The 16,278-nt window shown below is 39.3% G+C and overlaps 1 protein-coding gene across 4 annotated transcripts in view; it reads left to right on the top strand.

The window, feature by feature from the left end:
* The window catches only part of LOC138211334 (capping protein-inhibiting regulator of actin dynamics), a 53,244-nt gene that overhangs the window by 14,750 nt on the left and 22,216 nt on the right, over positions 1-16,278 (top strand). For 3 of the 4 annotated variants that reach the window (XM_069171120.1, XM_069171123.1, XM_069171122.1), the window contains exon 2: positions 10,444-10,526. In XM_069171120.1, coding sequence (XP_069027221.1) covers positions 10,444-10,526 — 83 coding nt within the window. Of the gene's footprint in view, positions 1-5,194; positions 5,239-10,443; positions 10,527-16,278 lie in introns of all 4 variants that reach the window. The other variant, XM_069171121.1, reaches the window with a different exon arrangement.

Below are 16,278 nucleotides of genomic sequence, written 5' to 3'. Positions count from 1 at the left end.
CTCAGAAAGTCTCCAATAAGTTTCTCTTTTTTTGCTTTACATTGCATGGTAAAGTCACTGTGACATTCTTGAGAGTTCAGGACTGACATGTAATGAGTAATTTCCTTGTTGGTCACCTTCTCCTGCTGACCATGCAGGTGTGGGATGGTTGAATGGGTCAAGAAATAGCACGGCTCTAAAGGCCATGTTCTCAGCTAGGTATGTGCAGCTGGACGAGAGACAGAGTAACACACAAAGAGAGAGGAGGGATGGTGAGATAATGAGACAGGAGGTAAAAAGATGGAGGGGAGGCTGGAATAAAGACATGTTGGTGTGGAGCTCTGTTATCTGGGTGCATTCTTTATATATTTCTCATTTCCTTTTATGGTGCTTTCTCAAATTAAGTTCCTTCAAGTAATGGAGATGGGTTAGACAATAACAAAAGTCATGTAAAAGCTTTTAAACATTTGGGAAGAGAGTAATGGGCGAGTGGAAGATGTTTATCCTGCTAGGACACTTTTTTTTTTTTACCTGCTGTTCCCCATTCATTTTTTATTGAATGACATGGAGAGAGGCATGTGACAAGATTATAGATTAAACAGACTGGACCTTGTGCAGTGTAGATGGAGGATCGAGGAATAGCACCAATGAGGTGCATCAAAATAAACTATTCCTCTATCTGTTGTGTAAATACATTACAAAGTCTGAAGCCCTGATATGTCTGCTCTACTCAACAAATACTTTGGCTGAACTTCACGAATTCATAAGATAGATGTCAAAACTGATGCTGTAGCACCTTTGTGTCTCTACATTACATTTATCTATGCTGAATACTAGAACATGCAGCTTATTTTAAGCATATAAACTGGATTGACAAGAAGTCCCTGCAAAAATAGTTGAAGCAGATAGCTCTCTGTAAACTAGAACGTGTATATACAGCATGGTAACTGAATTTTAGAGGCTGTGCATATACAGCCAGGCCGACTGTTTTAAGGTTCCATCTTTGTGCTAAGCTAAGCTAAGCTAACCACCCGCTAGCTTCATATCTACGTGATCTTCTCATCTAACTCACCAAGAAACTCATTTAGTTTATTTCTCAAAATATATATTTTTTAAACTATTCTATCTTTTCATCATGGAAGATTTGCTGGTCTTTGTGAATGCATTGTTTTAGCACTTCAATCAAAAGTATTCAGTTTGATTGAGATCAGACACTTGAATAGATTTTGGTTTTACTTGATCACATTTTCTGCACAAGACAAATAGGCCAAATACCTCAAATCAGGATAACAGTTCTCATCATAGATCTGGTTCAACAATTTGTTGTTTTCATAAAAAGATGATGTGCAGCATTTCCTGTTAAGACTGTTCTTCACGTCCTTTGTTGGTTTCATTATGTTGTCTTTTAGAGGCCATTGCTCTGTATTAGAAAACTGAGATAAATGCTGATTTTTGTTGGGAGTGGATGTGCTTGGTTTGTCACTAATAGTGCTGATACAAGATGACAATGTGTGCTGTTTATAGAGCAAAATAACAAACCCTTATGTGAAGCCTGCCTACATAGTTACTGTGTATTTTGTGTACTCAGTACTCAGTCCCAAAATGCATCTTGATTATTCAGTGCCTTTTTTTTTTTTTTTTTTGCTGAAATTGACTTCAGCTGTTAACAATTAAAAAATAATAATAAAAGCTTTTCTCCATCTCTGATTTGGCCCGATAATTGTGCTGCATTTAAAGCAAAAGGAGCTTGCAAATGAAGTCTGAATAGGACTTTGTCAAAGTGCATGCTGTTGGTGGGCTAATCCCTGTATGATTCATTTCACGTGCACACTCGAGAAAATGATGGATAAAGAGGGGAGAGACAATCAGAGACGGAGAATGAGATTCAGCCAAGGTCATTAGCCTGATTTCAGTTTGAATATAATTCTCGTCAGCAGAATCTCAGGTTGTCTCAAACATGATGATGGCGTGCTGAAAACGAGTAACTAATCTGAGATTGCATATGGTAGCCTACATATTTAGCATTGTGTATACACTTGGAAGTTGACTTTCATGATGCTGCTGTCTGGACATACAACATGCCTGTCGACAGCTGTACAGAGTGGTTCAGCCCAGTTTATCATTTGAGCTGCCTGGAAATTTCCGTCTCCTCCCTCGCTGTTCTGTCTTGATTCATTTATGCGACTCTCTTTTCTCTCTGTGGAAATTGAAGGCTTTCGGCTTGTCATGGACCCACTAACATCATATTACCCGGGCCAACTTCCTCTGCTCAGCCTCTCATCTTCTCCTAAGACTTAGGAAATAGGGAATCGTTGTTGTTTTTTTAACTTCTTTGCTGTTGTTGGTGGTGAACCTTGCTGCTACCGAAATTAGAGGCTAAATATTGTAGTGAAAGAGTCTAGATCAGTGATGGTCATGTGCAGCATCTCCATCAGGAAGTTGTTTTTTTTAACACTTTTTTTTTCTGTAACAAGGATTTGTGTGTTTAAAAAAATGCAAAACACTCGGAGCAACTAAATTCTACATTTAAAACCTTCACTGATCATCTGATAATGAGCAGGTTTACACCAGGAGATTGAATAAGGCAGAAAACAAAAATTTAATTCAAACACTGTTGGCTCGTTCAGCACAAACAGCCCTCACATGACCTGAGTTTAGCTCTGCTTGTGTACAACCACACAGCTGAGGGGTTTGTTCTGCTTGAGCCTGATGGAATATCAGTAGCGGGCCTTAATCACGTTATCTAAACGAGAAGGCATTACAAGGTTTCTTTAACCAGTCACAGTGGCAGCGATGGAGGCTGGATTTCATTCATGTTTTAATCACAAATAGTGAAATACTTCTGTCATTCACTATACTTTGCTAAGCTCTTGGCCTCCGTCACTGCTGCTGAGGCGATGTAAGCCCTTCACTCTGCAGTCCCTAATTGCTGTTGTAATGTAATCAGGTCGATATTAGCCTCGTTTAGCTGGTCGTACAGAACAATTAGCACTGCAGTGGAGTGGATTTGTGTTGTCCAATATGGGACCTGCAATATGTTACTTATTGTTCCTTTTAGATAGATAAGAGGCTTTACTCAGAGAAATTATTTTAGAATCATAAGTAGGTTCATTAACTGTATTAAAGGATTATTTTCTGAGTCACGTATCGGTAAATTCCGGATCTCCAGAGCTACCAGTCAAACATCATGTCAGACATCCACATGTCGGTGTGGGCAGTATAGCCAATTAGTCATCACCGTAAACCTGTGGTGCACTGAATCTGGCATCACTGGTTCCATTGAGAGATTAGACTGGACTAGATTGGATTTGCTTTACGTCACAAGAGCAGAAACCCCCGTGGACAAAGATAAAGTCATCAGTGTCAGAAGAGCTCACCGTTCATTTCTGTAGCCATCATTCTGAGTTTGTGAGTTTCTCCACGTAGCTTCAGTCCAGTCATGATGGATCTGTGTGGTCGGGATTTGGACGGTGTTCTGTCGACATCAGCTGGACAAGACTTAACTGGCAGCAGATGGCATGGCACTGAAGTGTGTGTGTGTGTGTGTATGTGTGTGTGTGTGTGTGTGTGTGTGTGTGTGCGCCGCGCGCGCGTGCGTGTGCGCGTGCGCGTGTGTGTGTTAATGAGTCTATTTCAACTGTCTAATGAAGGCAACCCCCACCCCCCAACCCCCACCCCCAACCCCCACCCCACCCCACTGGTCTGAATACCTCTACCTGCTACTAATCTTGTTATGTAATGAGGCTGCACACGCACACACGCTCATTCTCTCATGTACACACACAGACAAATACAGCTAATGATGTGCTTGAGAGTTTACACTGCATGTAAAAGTAATGGTGCAAACAGATTAATATCTAAAAATAAGACAAAGTTCATGAATGCTGTCAGAGAAATGCAAACTTTTTTTTATAAGTGGTGTAAAAGAAAACGATGCTTCCAATAAGCAGACAGAAAGAAGTAATTGAGGTCTCAAAATGTCTCTTGTGGTTTGACATTTTATAGAGTTCCCATTTACAAAAATATGTCGGCATATTAAGTACTCCTGCTATGTAAACATTGCTGTGCCTGAAATATAGTTTTACTGCAATGAGAACAGACTCGCTGCAGATTTATAATGTTCCTCACACCCTCTTTAATATGTCAGACTGCAAGATTATGTTATTTCTGTGCCATAAAATGAATAATGTTGGCTAAAGGAGTGTTGTTATTCTGTCTCATTTACACTAGAAAATTACAGAAATCTCACGAACGTTGCTGGTATAATAATAGAACAAATTCGACGTCACAGTTTCAAGGTATTTTTCTTCACTGTATGTTTACTATGTAAGAAAAATATGGAAAACTGACTTTGGTCCACAATAAATGATTCGATCACATCTCTGCTGGTGACATAAACTCTTTGAGACTGTATTTAACAAATTTTTTCAGGTATGATATATTGTACAAAACATACCTCATGCAACTTGTGTGGATACATGCAAGAATGCGTACACATCCATGTACAGAGTTTGTTAGCTACACTGCTCGGTTTCCATCACATAAAACCCTGATAAATTACAAAACGGACCAGCTTTAAAGTGAGTAAACTATTTACCAGGTTCACATTTTCTGATGATTCAGTTGGTGGACTAATTGCAAAGTTTGAAATCAGGCGTTAGCGACCAGAGTTAACTAATGACTCTTGCTGTGACACAGTTACGAAATATTTTTGGAAAATTAACTAAAAAGGTAATTGTTTGCAGATTTCGGTCAGAGAATATGAAGGTGTTTGCATGAGGGTCAAGATCTACTACATATATTTTCTCTTCTTCATCAAATTTTTTTCTTGCAATTTGTTTATTCATTTAATATATTAGAGTGAAGAAAATCATTTTACTAAGCCCCTCTTACCATCTTTGGTTTCAAACCTCACCACTGCTTTGCACTGGAAGGCCTCTGTGTTTACTGTACGACTGTTTTCCATTTGGTCTCTCTTCGTCTCAATATTCTTCTGTTTATCTAACGACTCTTCTTTCCTTTCATGCTGCTCGTTCCCACAACCCCTCTCTCTGACCCCTTTCCCTCCCTCTGTCTTGTGTTTGTCCCTCCTGTTCTCTCACTCCCCCTCACTTTTTATTTTTGTGTTCTTTCACATCTGTAATTTTCTGTCTTTAAAGTCATCTTTCTGCCTGTCTTTCTGTTTTTCCTTCCTTCCTCTCCATCCTGCTCATAGATGAAGCAGAGGATGTCACCATGGGGAGCCAGCTTTGGGCGCAGGTCAGTCACTTTGACCCCTGACCCTTGAGCCGAACATTTGTCCACGATATAAAAATCAACTCAAAAGCCCAGTTGCACCATCATAAAATGACAGTTGACCTTCAAAACACAGCTAACCATTTTAGAAAATACACTTATTCACTATCCTGATGGATTTAATTAGCCTTCTGTAACCGAGCTTGGCGAGTAGTGAATAGTTTCAGCCCGTGACTGCTCATAAAACAGAAAACATCAGTTTTTCTATTTACTTATTGAATGAACAATGGGATACTGATGGGATTGTGAGCTTTGGTGCTTATAAGTAGGTGTATTTTTTAATTTTTTTATTTGGAGAGAGCCAAGGTAGCTTTTTTTCTCTCATGCTACCCGCCTCCTGGATTCAGCTTTGTGCTTAATGCTGAGACATGAGAGGAGTTTTAATCTTTTCATCTGTTTAAAGGCAAGACAGCAAGTAGGAGTAATATATGTTGAACTGTTTGTTTAACAACAGTTATGTCAGTTTATTATTTATATAATCTCCGCTAAGGAGGATGTTTGCGGTGCAGTGTGTCTGTTAGTACGTCAGCAGGATGATGAAAAACTGCCTGATTTTCATTTAACTTGTAACCGTGTAGCATGGATCAAAGCAGAACACATTAGATTTAGGGAAATATCCAATTCAATATTTGGAAAATATTACATTTTGGAAAAATTGTCTGTGCAGATCCAGACCTAAATTTTCACAGCATGGAGAGATTGGGCCTTTGGCTCACTAAATACATCTGAAAATCCAGATGATAAACTGTGACAAAACATGATTCATATCACAATACACATACACTGGTACCAGTAATCCTCTGGGATACACATGTATTTCTCAAACTTAGTACAACAAGCAGTCGGGGACCTGGTCTCATGGGGGGAAGAACTGTAACCAGCACATCAGCTGAGTTGTGAGGCTTCTGCTAGGCACAAGCATATTTTGACATTATTCAAATACTTAATAATCCAGACAGATTTGCAAATGATAGAAGAGTTGACTATTGGCCTTGACGGAGGTCTGTACACTCTGAGGGCTGTTTTTAGGCTGTGACATTTAGCATTTCTTACTCACACACTGTAAAACCATAAAATAGGCCTATTTTGCTATTTTAGATGTGCACTGGTTGAATTTTTTTATTTCTAAATATAAGGCAAATACTATTAATTTGGCCTTCATCTATTTATTGTGGTATGTTCATTCTCCCATCCATTGTTATCAAATGCTAAGCCTGTGGTGTTATGATTTCTCATCTCTCCCTAGTACTTCATACAGCATGTTATATGACTGTCTGTGTTCCTCACTGTTCCAGAGTCCGTATCTATTTCTTATAGATGTTACTGTGTGTGTGTGTGTGTGTGTGTGTGTGTGTGTGTGTGTGTGTGTGGTGAACCCTTGGCTGTAGTGTCTCTCTGTGATATCAGACAGGAAATTGATCAGCTCAGCATGATCAGCCCATAACAAAAACAGCTTGTGTCTGTTTATGGCCATGTGATGCACCATTTAAAATAATAGATACCACAGATTCTGGTCTGAAGAAGTGCTGAGTGCTTCTTCAGTCTTACAATATAATTGAATTCCTTTGTTTATGTCTCTGTCTCATCTTCCTTTTCTGATTAAGGAAAAGGTGGCGACTATAATGATGATTCTCCTGACTTTGCCGAGGGTTAAAACGATGATATTAGCTCATGATTACGTGATGGTAGTACTGATGAAACGCTCTCGGCACGTCAACAAACCCTCTGGCATGTTCCGTTTGTTTCTATAATACAGAACGCACTATAAACACAATTGACATGAAGTTCTCCAGCTGCTTCCCAAACACGGAGAAGAGGCCCATTCACACCAACAGCGAACATGATAAATATGGCCGTCCCATTGAAAAGGAATCATCCTCCACCATAATAAAACATGTTTTATTTTCCCCAAAAACCTCCCAACTCACGGTCGACTTAGTAGCTTTTTTTTTTCAGCTATCAACCATATTGCACAATCTTCATTTGCAGATGCCGTTTGCTCATTTGTCATGGAGACAGGTCTGTTGATAAAAGAGCTAAGTGGCTGTTATGATTGTATTAATGGTACTTTAAGGACTTCTCGTTTGTTTAGGCTTCCAGTTAAGTAAACTATGTTTGTGGTTGGACTCGTCTGAGGATTTCAGTTATTTAACTAATGAGAAATCAAATGAATGCCAATGTTATGGTTACATGTTAGTCACTTTACATGGTAACTAGTCAATATGTGCTCTGCTATTTCTTCAGTGTTATAGATAAAGGATTTGTTTTGATTACAGTTTATAAATCCTGAATATACTTGAATTTAAAAATATGCCTTGTTTTTATGTTTCATTAAACGGTTATCTTTTATTTACTACTTAGTCTAAGGTTATACAACAAAATAAAGAGGTTCTGAAAGGACAGGAAATCTGGTTTAATCTTTATCTGAAAAACATAAGAAAATGATGAATTTAAAAAATATCTGATAACTAGCCACTGTGTTTTATAGTGTTTAGCAGTGCCCTTTAAAATCCTGTATTTTAACTTGAAGTCAATCTGTTATTCAGTTTTGTTAAAGAGATGTGTTTTATGTTCTCTTTGTAAAGTTCCTCACTGCCCACAAATGTTTGAGATATTTCAAATAGTTATATGCAGTATAGATATAGATAGACAGGACACTGTTAACAAATCATGGAGGAAAGGGGACTGGTGAATAGTATGTGATGCACAGTTTGTTTCCTCTTGATCAAGACTCACTTTAGTCAACATGCCAGCAATGACAATATTGACATGCTGATTAGCGGGTGTAACGTTTGTTGTGGTCACCATGTTAGCAGAGGTTGTTAGCATGCTACCTTCTGCTTGTTAGCACAAAACAAAGTTCAGCTGAGGCTGGTCCTGTTCTTTAGTTTAGCTATAAACCAAAGTATTTGTAATCTTGACCAGGTAATAGTGCTGCAGGATCACCAGAGGTCATTCTGACTGGAACACGAGCCTAAAAAATTATTGTCAATCTATCCAATAGCTGTTACGGCATTTCACTGACCTCATGATGGTGCCTGTGGGAAAGTCAGGGCATCTCAAAAACCAGCAGGATTCACCCTCTCGGTACCATAAACATCTTTATGAACTTTCATGGCAATACATCCAATATGTGTTGAGATATTTCAGTCCCAACTGACATGAGAATAAGCAATTAGATTATCTCAGCCAGAGCAGTGGTAAACAGGGCAGGCCAGTTTTGGTTTAGATGGTCTCGCTGTCCATTTCACCCGCTACCACTCTACTGTAGACTTCGTGGTCCTGCACATGCAGCTCGACATGTTTCAAGCTTATTGTTATCTGCTGTAAATGAAAGAAATTGTGCCAAGATAAGCTGAATTATTTTTCTCTCCCTGATCTTATTCTCATGACTTCCACAGACTCTGGGAGCATGACTGCATCAAAACTGATGGTCACAATTACTTTGATATATCAGTTTACTGAAAACTATATCAGTAATGACTCAGCTTCCCATCAAACTGCACAGGAAATATTGTTCATGCAGCACAGTGCATAGCTAATTAAATTTGAGACTAGAATAGGGAGTCATGTAGAACTTGGTGAATTAATGATCCCTCTATATGAGAGATCAACTAACTGGTTCAGCATGCTAGAGCTGCACTCTCACATGACCTTGAACTTCCTGTCTGCTGGGGAGAGCTCAGCCTGGTGAAATTCAGTGAAATAAGTGTTTGAAAACTGAAAAGTAACCAGATGAGGACTTGTAAGTGAACATACTGTTGTCTTTACAGTAAAGGTTCCCTTAACAGCCTGAATGTGATGCACTCCATGCTGCTGCACAGTGAGAGCAAAAAACAAGATACCACTTTATAATGGGATTTAGTGTCTGTTTGAGTTTGTGTTGGATGTTGCTGGGCAGTGGACATTTTAGTCAATCGAAATGGTTGGCAGAGCAGAGCACTGGAAACATACCTGAGATGCCTCTGTTGAGGCTGTTTGGATTGTAGTGAGGGATCGGACTGGAGATTGGATTTATATTGGACTGCAGTGTAACACAGCGCCTTGGACTGATACACAAGTTTAAATAACAAATCAAAGTGCATTTCAAGACACACTACGCACGTTCAGCTTTTAAAGGTCCCATATTTCCATTTCGTTTTTGATAATAAAGCCGGTTTAGGTGCTAAATACATCAAAGTGTCAAAACCTTCAGTCCACTGAGGAATGCACACAGCATGTATTCAGCAACTGTCTTGTTTGGACGAGCCTTTTGGACTTTCTTAAATTTGTGATGTTGCAGTAAATTTGTGATGTTGCAAACTCGTGCTCATATCACATGTCGGCCCTCAGCACAGCCCACTGCCCAACATTTTATGCGAAGAAAACACCAAGTGGTCATTTCATTGCTACAAGACCAAAGCAGACCTGTGTTTGACCTGGCTGTGTGTCACTCAGAAAAGAGTCAGCTGATCAGAAGAGCTTCATTGACATAAATTAACCTTAAAGACACCGACACAAAACAGCCTGTTCTTGGCAGAGCTCCAGAGAGATGCTTAGGGGAGAAGATGTAAAACTATACTGAGATTGTTTATCGTGCTTAAAACCACAAACATATATTCCTATGAATATCAAGGCTGTAAATAAAAACTGGAAAAGAGTAAAATATGGGACCTTTTAAGGAAGGAAGAACTAGATTATCATTAATGCATTCAGGGGTTATATAAAGGGTTTGAATGAATGTGTCTGTCCTTTGTGATGCCACAGTGTTTGCCACCTGTCCTTTTATTAGTAGTCACGACACTCCCGAGTTTGACTTTAATCACTTCCATCCAGTGATTTTGCTCACATTACAAGTAGTGGCTGCCACATGAGCAAAATAAGGAGATGGAGGTAGATTATTATGATAATAATAATAATAATAATAATAATAATAATAATAATCTATAACAGAAATGCAGTTGTGATAATATAATCTCATTGTTTTTTGTTTGACCAAATGTTGTTGCACAGATGATGACTGCAAAAAAATATATATATTTTAATTTAAAGTTATTTTGTATGACCCAGTGAATGATCTGAGTATCCAGCCTTTCCTTGATCTATTTGTGGAACTCATCTGATTGTACTTACAATCATTAAATAATGAGAAACAGTTGTGCTCATCTTCTGTATCTCTCTGTCTCCCAGCAGTGACAGTGCTGCCATGGCGTCAGGACCTCCAGACGTGATGACCAATCAGGAGCCTGCTGAGGTCCAGGAAGAGTGCTCAGGTAACAATTTGATTAGGTGTTAGCTTAATAATTGACTGAATATCTAATCATTACATATTCACAGTGTGTTTCTTCAGTGAAATCCCACAAAAACGTTTTGTCTCCAATTGTTAGCCTTTTCTTTTCATCTTGAATTGGGATTTAACAAGGTCATCCAACATGCAGGAAGTGTGAAAAAAGCCTTTTATGGATTTTGTATGAACTGTTCCTATTCAGCAGATAACAAATTGCATACAACTTCTCAGTTTCTATGGTTATTGAGTTACATCGTTAAAAAATAAATCCTATTTGCTCTGCCCTGCTACTAACCATTAAAGCTGTGACCAATGTGACTGCAGCAATGAAGGCAGTTTTTATTCATCCTGAAGGTGAAACAGCTCACAGAGTTTCTTGACAAAAGTAAATGCTTTCAGTGTCTGAATTTTAATTTTAGGGACAACAAAAACAAGATTATTAGCTTGTGTTTCCAAGTACAGGGATGCATCTGCTTGTGATACCCAGGCAATTTAAATATTTTAGCAGTATCATATACAGTATAAAAACCTTCTGCAAACAATTGTAAAACTGCACAAACACAAAACTATTTGCCCTTGTTTTGATTTGATTTTGACAGCTCCACACAATGTGTACACACACTCCCAGCAAAGATCAGCTTTAAAAATCTTAATCTAGTTGCAGCTGGTGGCAGGAAATGAAGGAACACACATCACCAAATGCTCATATACAGACACACACACACACACACACACACACACACACACACACACACACACACACACACACACACACACACACACAAACAGATGGACAGCAGTACATATGCTACAGAATGGGAAGCAGGAAGAGATGTATTTGGAGGTCAGAGAGGTGTCTGTGTGGGTGTGGGAACTGAAGCTTCTTGGATTTTGTGAACACAGTATGAGCACAACATGCTCAGTGGAAACAGTATTTCATGCCAAGCTTTAGTGTAGACCTGAACTAAGTCCTCTTTAGATTCTGACATTTCAGTGAAAAACGATCTTATGAAGTTAGTTACAGGAAACAGGCCATTAGTTCTCAATTTAATGAATCACTTCAATTTGACTTCTACATATAGGACAGTGGAACATCAGGCGGGACTCCACAGAACATGGAGTCTGCCAGCCATGTCCATCTCAATATGTTGATGTTAAGCCAGTGACAGTGCAAGACAGACAGCTTATCTCTGATTGGTGACAGAGTATGTGCTGTGTTTTAATTGGATATGCTGAAGTCTCTGTATAGCAATACAAGGTTGAACCAGCTTTCTTCTTCCTGTCCTTCTGTTTTATTATAATTTAAGAGACTTAAATTGAAAGTTGGTTTCAAATTTGTCGTATTTTTATGCCTCCACACGGATGACAACTGCCATCTGTCCAATCGTCCATCTGTCCATCAGTCCCATTCTCACGAACAAAATATCTCAGTAAATCATCAAACGTGCCTCTGTGACCTCACAAAACACGTTTATGGCCATAACGTCAGAATTCATATGCAAATTACAATTGAATTTCACACAGATGTCTATTAGTATAAAATAATATATACCAAGGGTCAACTTCACAGTGACATAATGTTCTGCAAAAAAAACATTTTCTGGCCATTATTCAACACCATAACGTTTGTTCGGATACTGAATTGCACTAATCGTGGATGTGGTGATTGTACAGATCTTCTGTGCTTGCAGGTTGAAGACGTGTGTGAAGCGTTTATGTTTTAGAATCTGTAGCATTTTTGCAGCAACATCCATATTTGGCTCATGACTACAACTTTGTCCTCTCAGTTATTGGCCAAGCATGTGAACACATACAAGGATTCCTTCAAAGTCTTCACTACAGGATGCAGTAATTCTAGCTCTTTTTACTGTTTTTATGATGACTGTGCTGGATCACAGAGATAGGCACTAAAAGTAGTTTGGTGCTGTGGACCACAGGGAGCGTTGCTGGGAAGATTAACTGGTCATTCTCCATCACTACAACGAGAGCCAATAAATAAATAAAGCTGGCCAGCCTCCCTCATTTTTCATAATGCAGGAAAATAAGTAAGGTGCCTTTGGTCCCTTCTCCTTCTCCTGTCCATGTTTCCCTTTCAAAGGTCACCATCCTCTCAGTGTGTAAGCTGAGATCAGTTCTCCCTAATATTGACCTTAGACAGCATTGAAATTCCCACGCCCCTTTTCTGAGTATGTGTCAGTAGTTATGTTAGTGACTGAAAGAACGTATATTGGGAAATTATAATATCTTTGTTCTACAATGACCACAGAGCTACACTGACCTTCCACTGAATCAGTGGCCTTTTTCAGCTCTCTATGAGTGCAGACCTTTAGCTTAATAGTGTATTGTGCCTAAAATAGCAGAATAAATGGCACTGTGGGGTGGTGCTTCCCCTTGATATTTCATCTTGGCCCTGCAGAAAGGCCTCTGAAGCTTCCTCAAAAAGCAAGTTGAAAGCAAGTTGAAAGCTCTTCAAGTAAATGTAGAAGTTCACATTGTGGTGTCAAACAAAAGAGGAGAGAATATCCATCCAGCATATCATTGCAGAATTGAATGAAAAACTACATTATATTCAGTGTGGTTTAATTGCAACTCATCAAGATGCTATGTTTAGTACTCCATGCTGGAAAAATAAAACAGTTTGTTGCTGCAGTTTGACTGTAACTTGTAGTTGTTGCGATTTAAAAAAAAAAAAAAAAAAACAATGTGACGCACGCAAGGTTTCAAAAGAAAAGATATGTGCTATAAAAAGTAAAATTCTTCTTAAGTAAATTACCCAGAAATTTAAAGCATCTTGGACCCTGCACCAGGTTTAGATACCAAACATTTTTCAGTTGTGACTTAGCGCCAACCTAAAATCTTATATTTAGACAAGAAGGAATGCTCAAGGATTCCCCACAAGGACACAAAAATGACAGCTCATATAAATAAAGAATGTATGGGTTTTTTAAAAGTCTGTTCCAAAATGTTTTTATAGATGGCCCAGGGATGTGAATTGTCAAAATAGTTTGACCACAGCTGTTCTGTTTTTGTCTTGGCTACTCCTTAGTCTGTGCCATGTTTCCCTCTATTTTTTTTTTTTTTTATCTCCGCACAGTTCAATTCAATTCAATTCAACTTTATTTATACAGCGCCAAATCACAACATAGGTTATTTCATGGCACTTAACACATTAAAGTCCTTACAGCAGAACTTTACAATATTATATAGACAAACCCAACAATTCAACAATTCCCACATAAGCTAGGAGGGAAAAAACTCCTCTTTAAGGGAGAAAAACCTCCAACAAAGGGAAGAAAAAACTCCCTCTTAATAGGAAGAAACCTCCGACAGAACCAGGCTCAGAGGTGGGCGGCCATCTGCCTCGACCGGTTGGGGTGGGAGGAGAGCAGAGAGAGACAAGGACAGCATAGAGATACAAGAGAAGAACTGTTGGTGGGCCTGACAATCACAGAGCAGAGACATGCAGCTCCATGGCCGGGACATCTACAAAAGAAAGAACAGAAACGACGCGAGCGAGGGAACTGAATAGAGAGAGACAACAGACGAGAAGCAGAAACTATGGGAGAGAAAAAGCATGAAGTTAATGAGATGTGATGTTGAGACATGAGTCTACAGACAGTTAAAGAGTGAGAGGAAACAAGCTCAGTGTATAACGAGGTCCCCCAGCAGCATCGGCCTATAACAGCATAACTAAGGGTTGGTTCAGGTCTACCTGAGCCAGCCCTAACTATAAGCTTTATCAAAAAGGAGAGTTTTGAGTCTAACCTTGAAGCTAGAGAGGGTTTCTGCTCCTCAAACACAAACTGGGAGCTGGTTGGTTCCACAGGAGAGGAGCCTGAAAACTGAAGGCTCTGCCTCCCATTCTACTTCTGGAAACTCTAGGAACCACAAGCAGACCAGCGTACTGAGAGCGAAGTGCTCTGCTAGGATTATATGGTTCTATAAGATCTCTAAGATATGATGGAGCCTGGTCATGTAGGGCTTTGTAAGTCATCAAGATAATTTTAAATTGTATTCTTGATTTCACAGGAAGCCAGTGAAGAGAAGCTAAAACTGGAGAAATATGATCTCTCTTGCTAGATCCCCTCAGTGCTCTTGCTGCAGCATTTTGGATCAGCTGCAAGGTTTTTAATGAATAATTTGGACATCCTAACAGCAAGGAATTACAATAATGCAGCCTGGAAGTAACAAACGGATGAATTAGCTTTTCTGCATCACGCTGAGGAAGGATTTTCCTGATTGTATTAACATTACGTAGATGAAAGAAGGCAGTTCTGGATATTTGCTTTATCTGGTGGCTAAAGGACAAGTATGATTCCAAGGTTCCTCAGTTACTCTGGATGACGTTGTCTTGTCCTCCAGCAAAACTAAGTGATTAGAGAAAGAGTTTCTGAGGTGTGTAGGACCAAGTACAATAACTTCTGTTTTGTCTGAATTTAGAGGCAGGAAGTTTTTGGTCATCCAGGCCTTTATGTCTTTTAGACAGACTTCAAGTTTTACTAACTGATTTGTTTCATCTGGTTTTATAGAAAGATATAGCTGATTGTCATCTGCATAACAATGGAAGTTTATACTTTGCTTCCTGATGACATCTCCTAATGGAAGCATTTAAAAAATATTGGGCCTAACACTGAGCCTTGTGGAACTCCATAACTAACTCTTGTTTGTCTGGAAGACTCATTGTTCACGTGAACAAACTGGAATCTATCTGATAAGTTCGATTTGAACCAGTCTAATGCATTTCTGGGATACTTTGTATCTATGTACCATGTCTTGGTGGATATTTTTGGAGAAGTACTTTTTTAAATATTTCATCTTCAATTTGTTTTACATACATTCGTATTCCTTATCAAAACCTGGAACCTACATTACCCACAATGCAACTCAATCAATTCCAGTGTGTTATGCTCCAGCAGTAACAAACAGTGACGTCACCCATTGGTTTGTGAACGGCCATCATGTGGCCTCAAGTTCAGATTTATGCTAACGCCTTCTTGATAGTTGGGAGCGGTTTGGAGCTGGTAGTAACCATTTTTGGACAAGCTGACTCGATTTGATTGGAAACCTGGATACTATGTCCCGCCCACTGATAGCCGTAACCTGATTGCACCACGAGAGTGTCAATCAAACAGACATGCTCCCCAAAAAGCACAGCTTTTTGAGGCTAATTTTTCTAATTAATAAAATTATATTGAGATGGACCACCAGAAAACTCATAAGAAGGACTGACTTTAGCTGGAAACACTGAAATAACATGATGAAGCAAGAAGACAACAAAAACAAAACAAAAAAATGTCCCCTCGGGGATTAATAAAGTAACTACCTAACCTAACCTAACAAGAGGCTTTTTGGAGCCAACCTCTAGTGGCAGTCGGTGGTATTTCAGCTTAAGGCACTTTCCGCATTGGCCTCATTTCTCAGACCCGGAAGCGACGCCCACTATTATATAGAGTCTTTGGTTATCCTAGCCATGGCAAATGTAGCCACACTCCCAATTTTTTTTTTCTTTTTTTTTAACTTTGCTAAATATCAGTATGTTGGTATTGTCACAATATACAGTATGTAGCATTTAGCTCAAAGCACGATTGTACTTCAGTCAGCCTCACTGAAGTGCCAGCAGGGCTGCGGTCCCACACTCTGTATACTACTGCTTGATTTGAACAGAAACCTGTAGTATATAGATGCAGAGGCAGCCCACAGCCCTGCTGCCTGCAGGCCACAGAGCGGACCAGTGGGCA

This window comes from Embiotoca jacksoni, unplaced genomic scaffold, assembly GCF_022577435.1.
Source record: "Embiotoca jacksoni isolate LCO1_2020_lvr unplaced genomic scaffold, fEmbJac1.0.p SCAF_5, whole genome shotgun sequence".
In the NCBI taxonomy this organism is placed as follows: domain Eukaryota; kingdom Metazoa; phylum Chordata; class Actinopteri; family Embiotocidae; genus Embiotoca; species Embiotoca jacksoni.
Note: the sequence above shows the minus strand (reverse complement) of the source record. Positions and strands in the feature narration are given on the sequence as shown.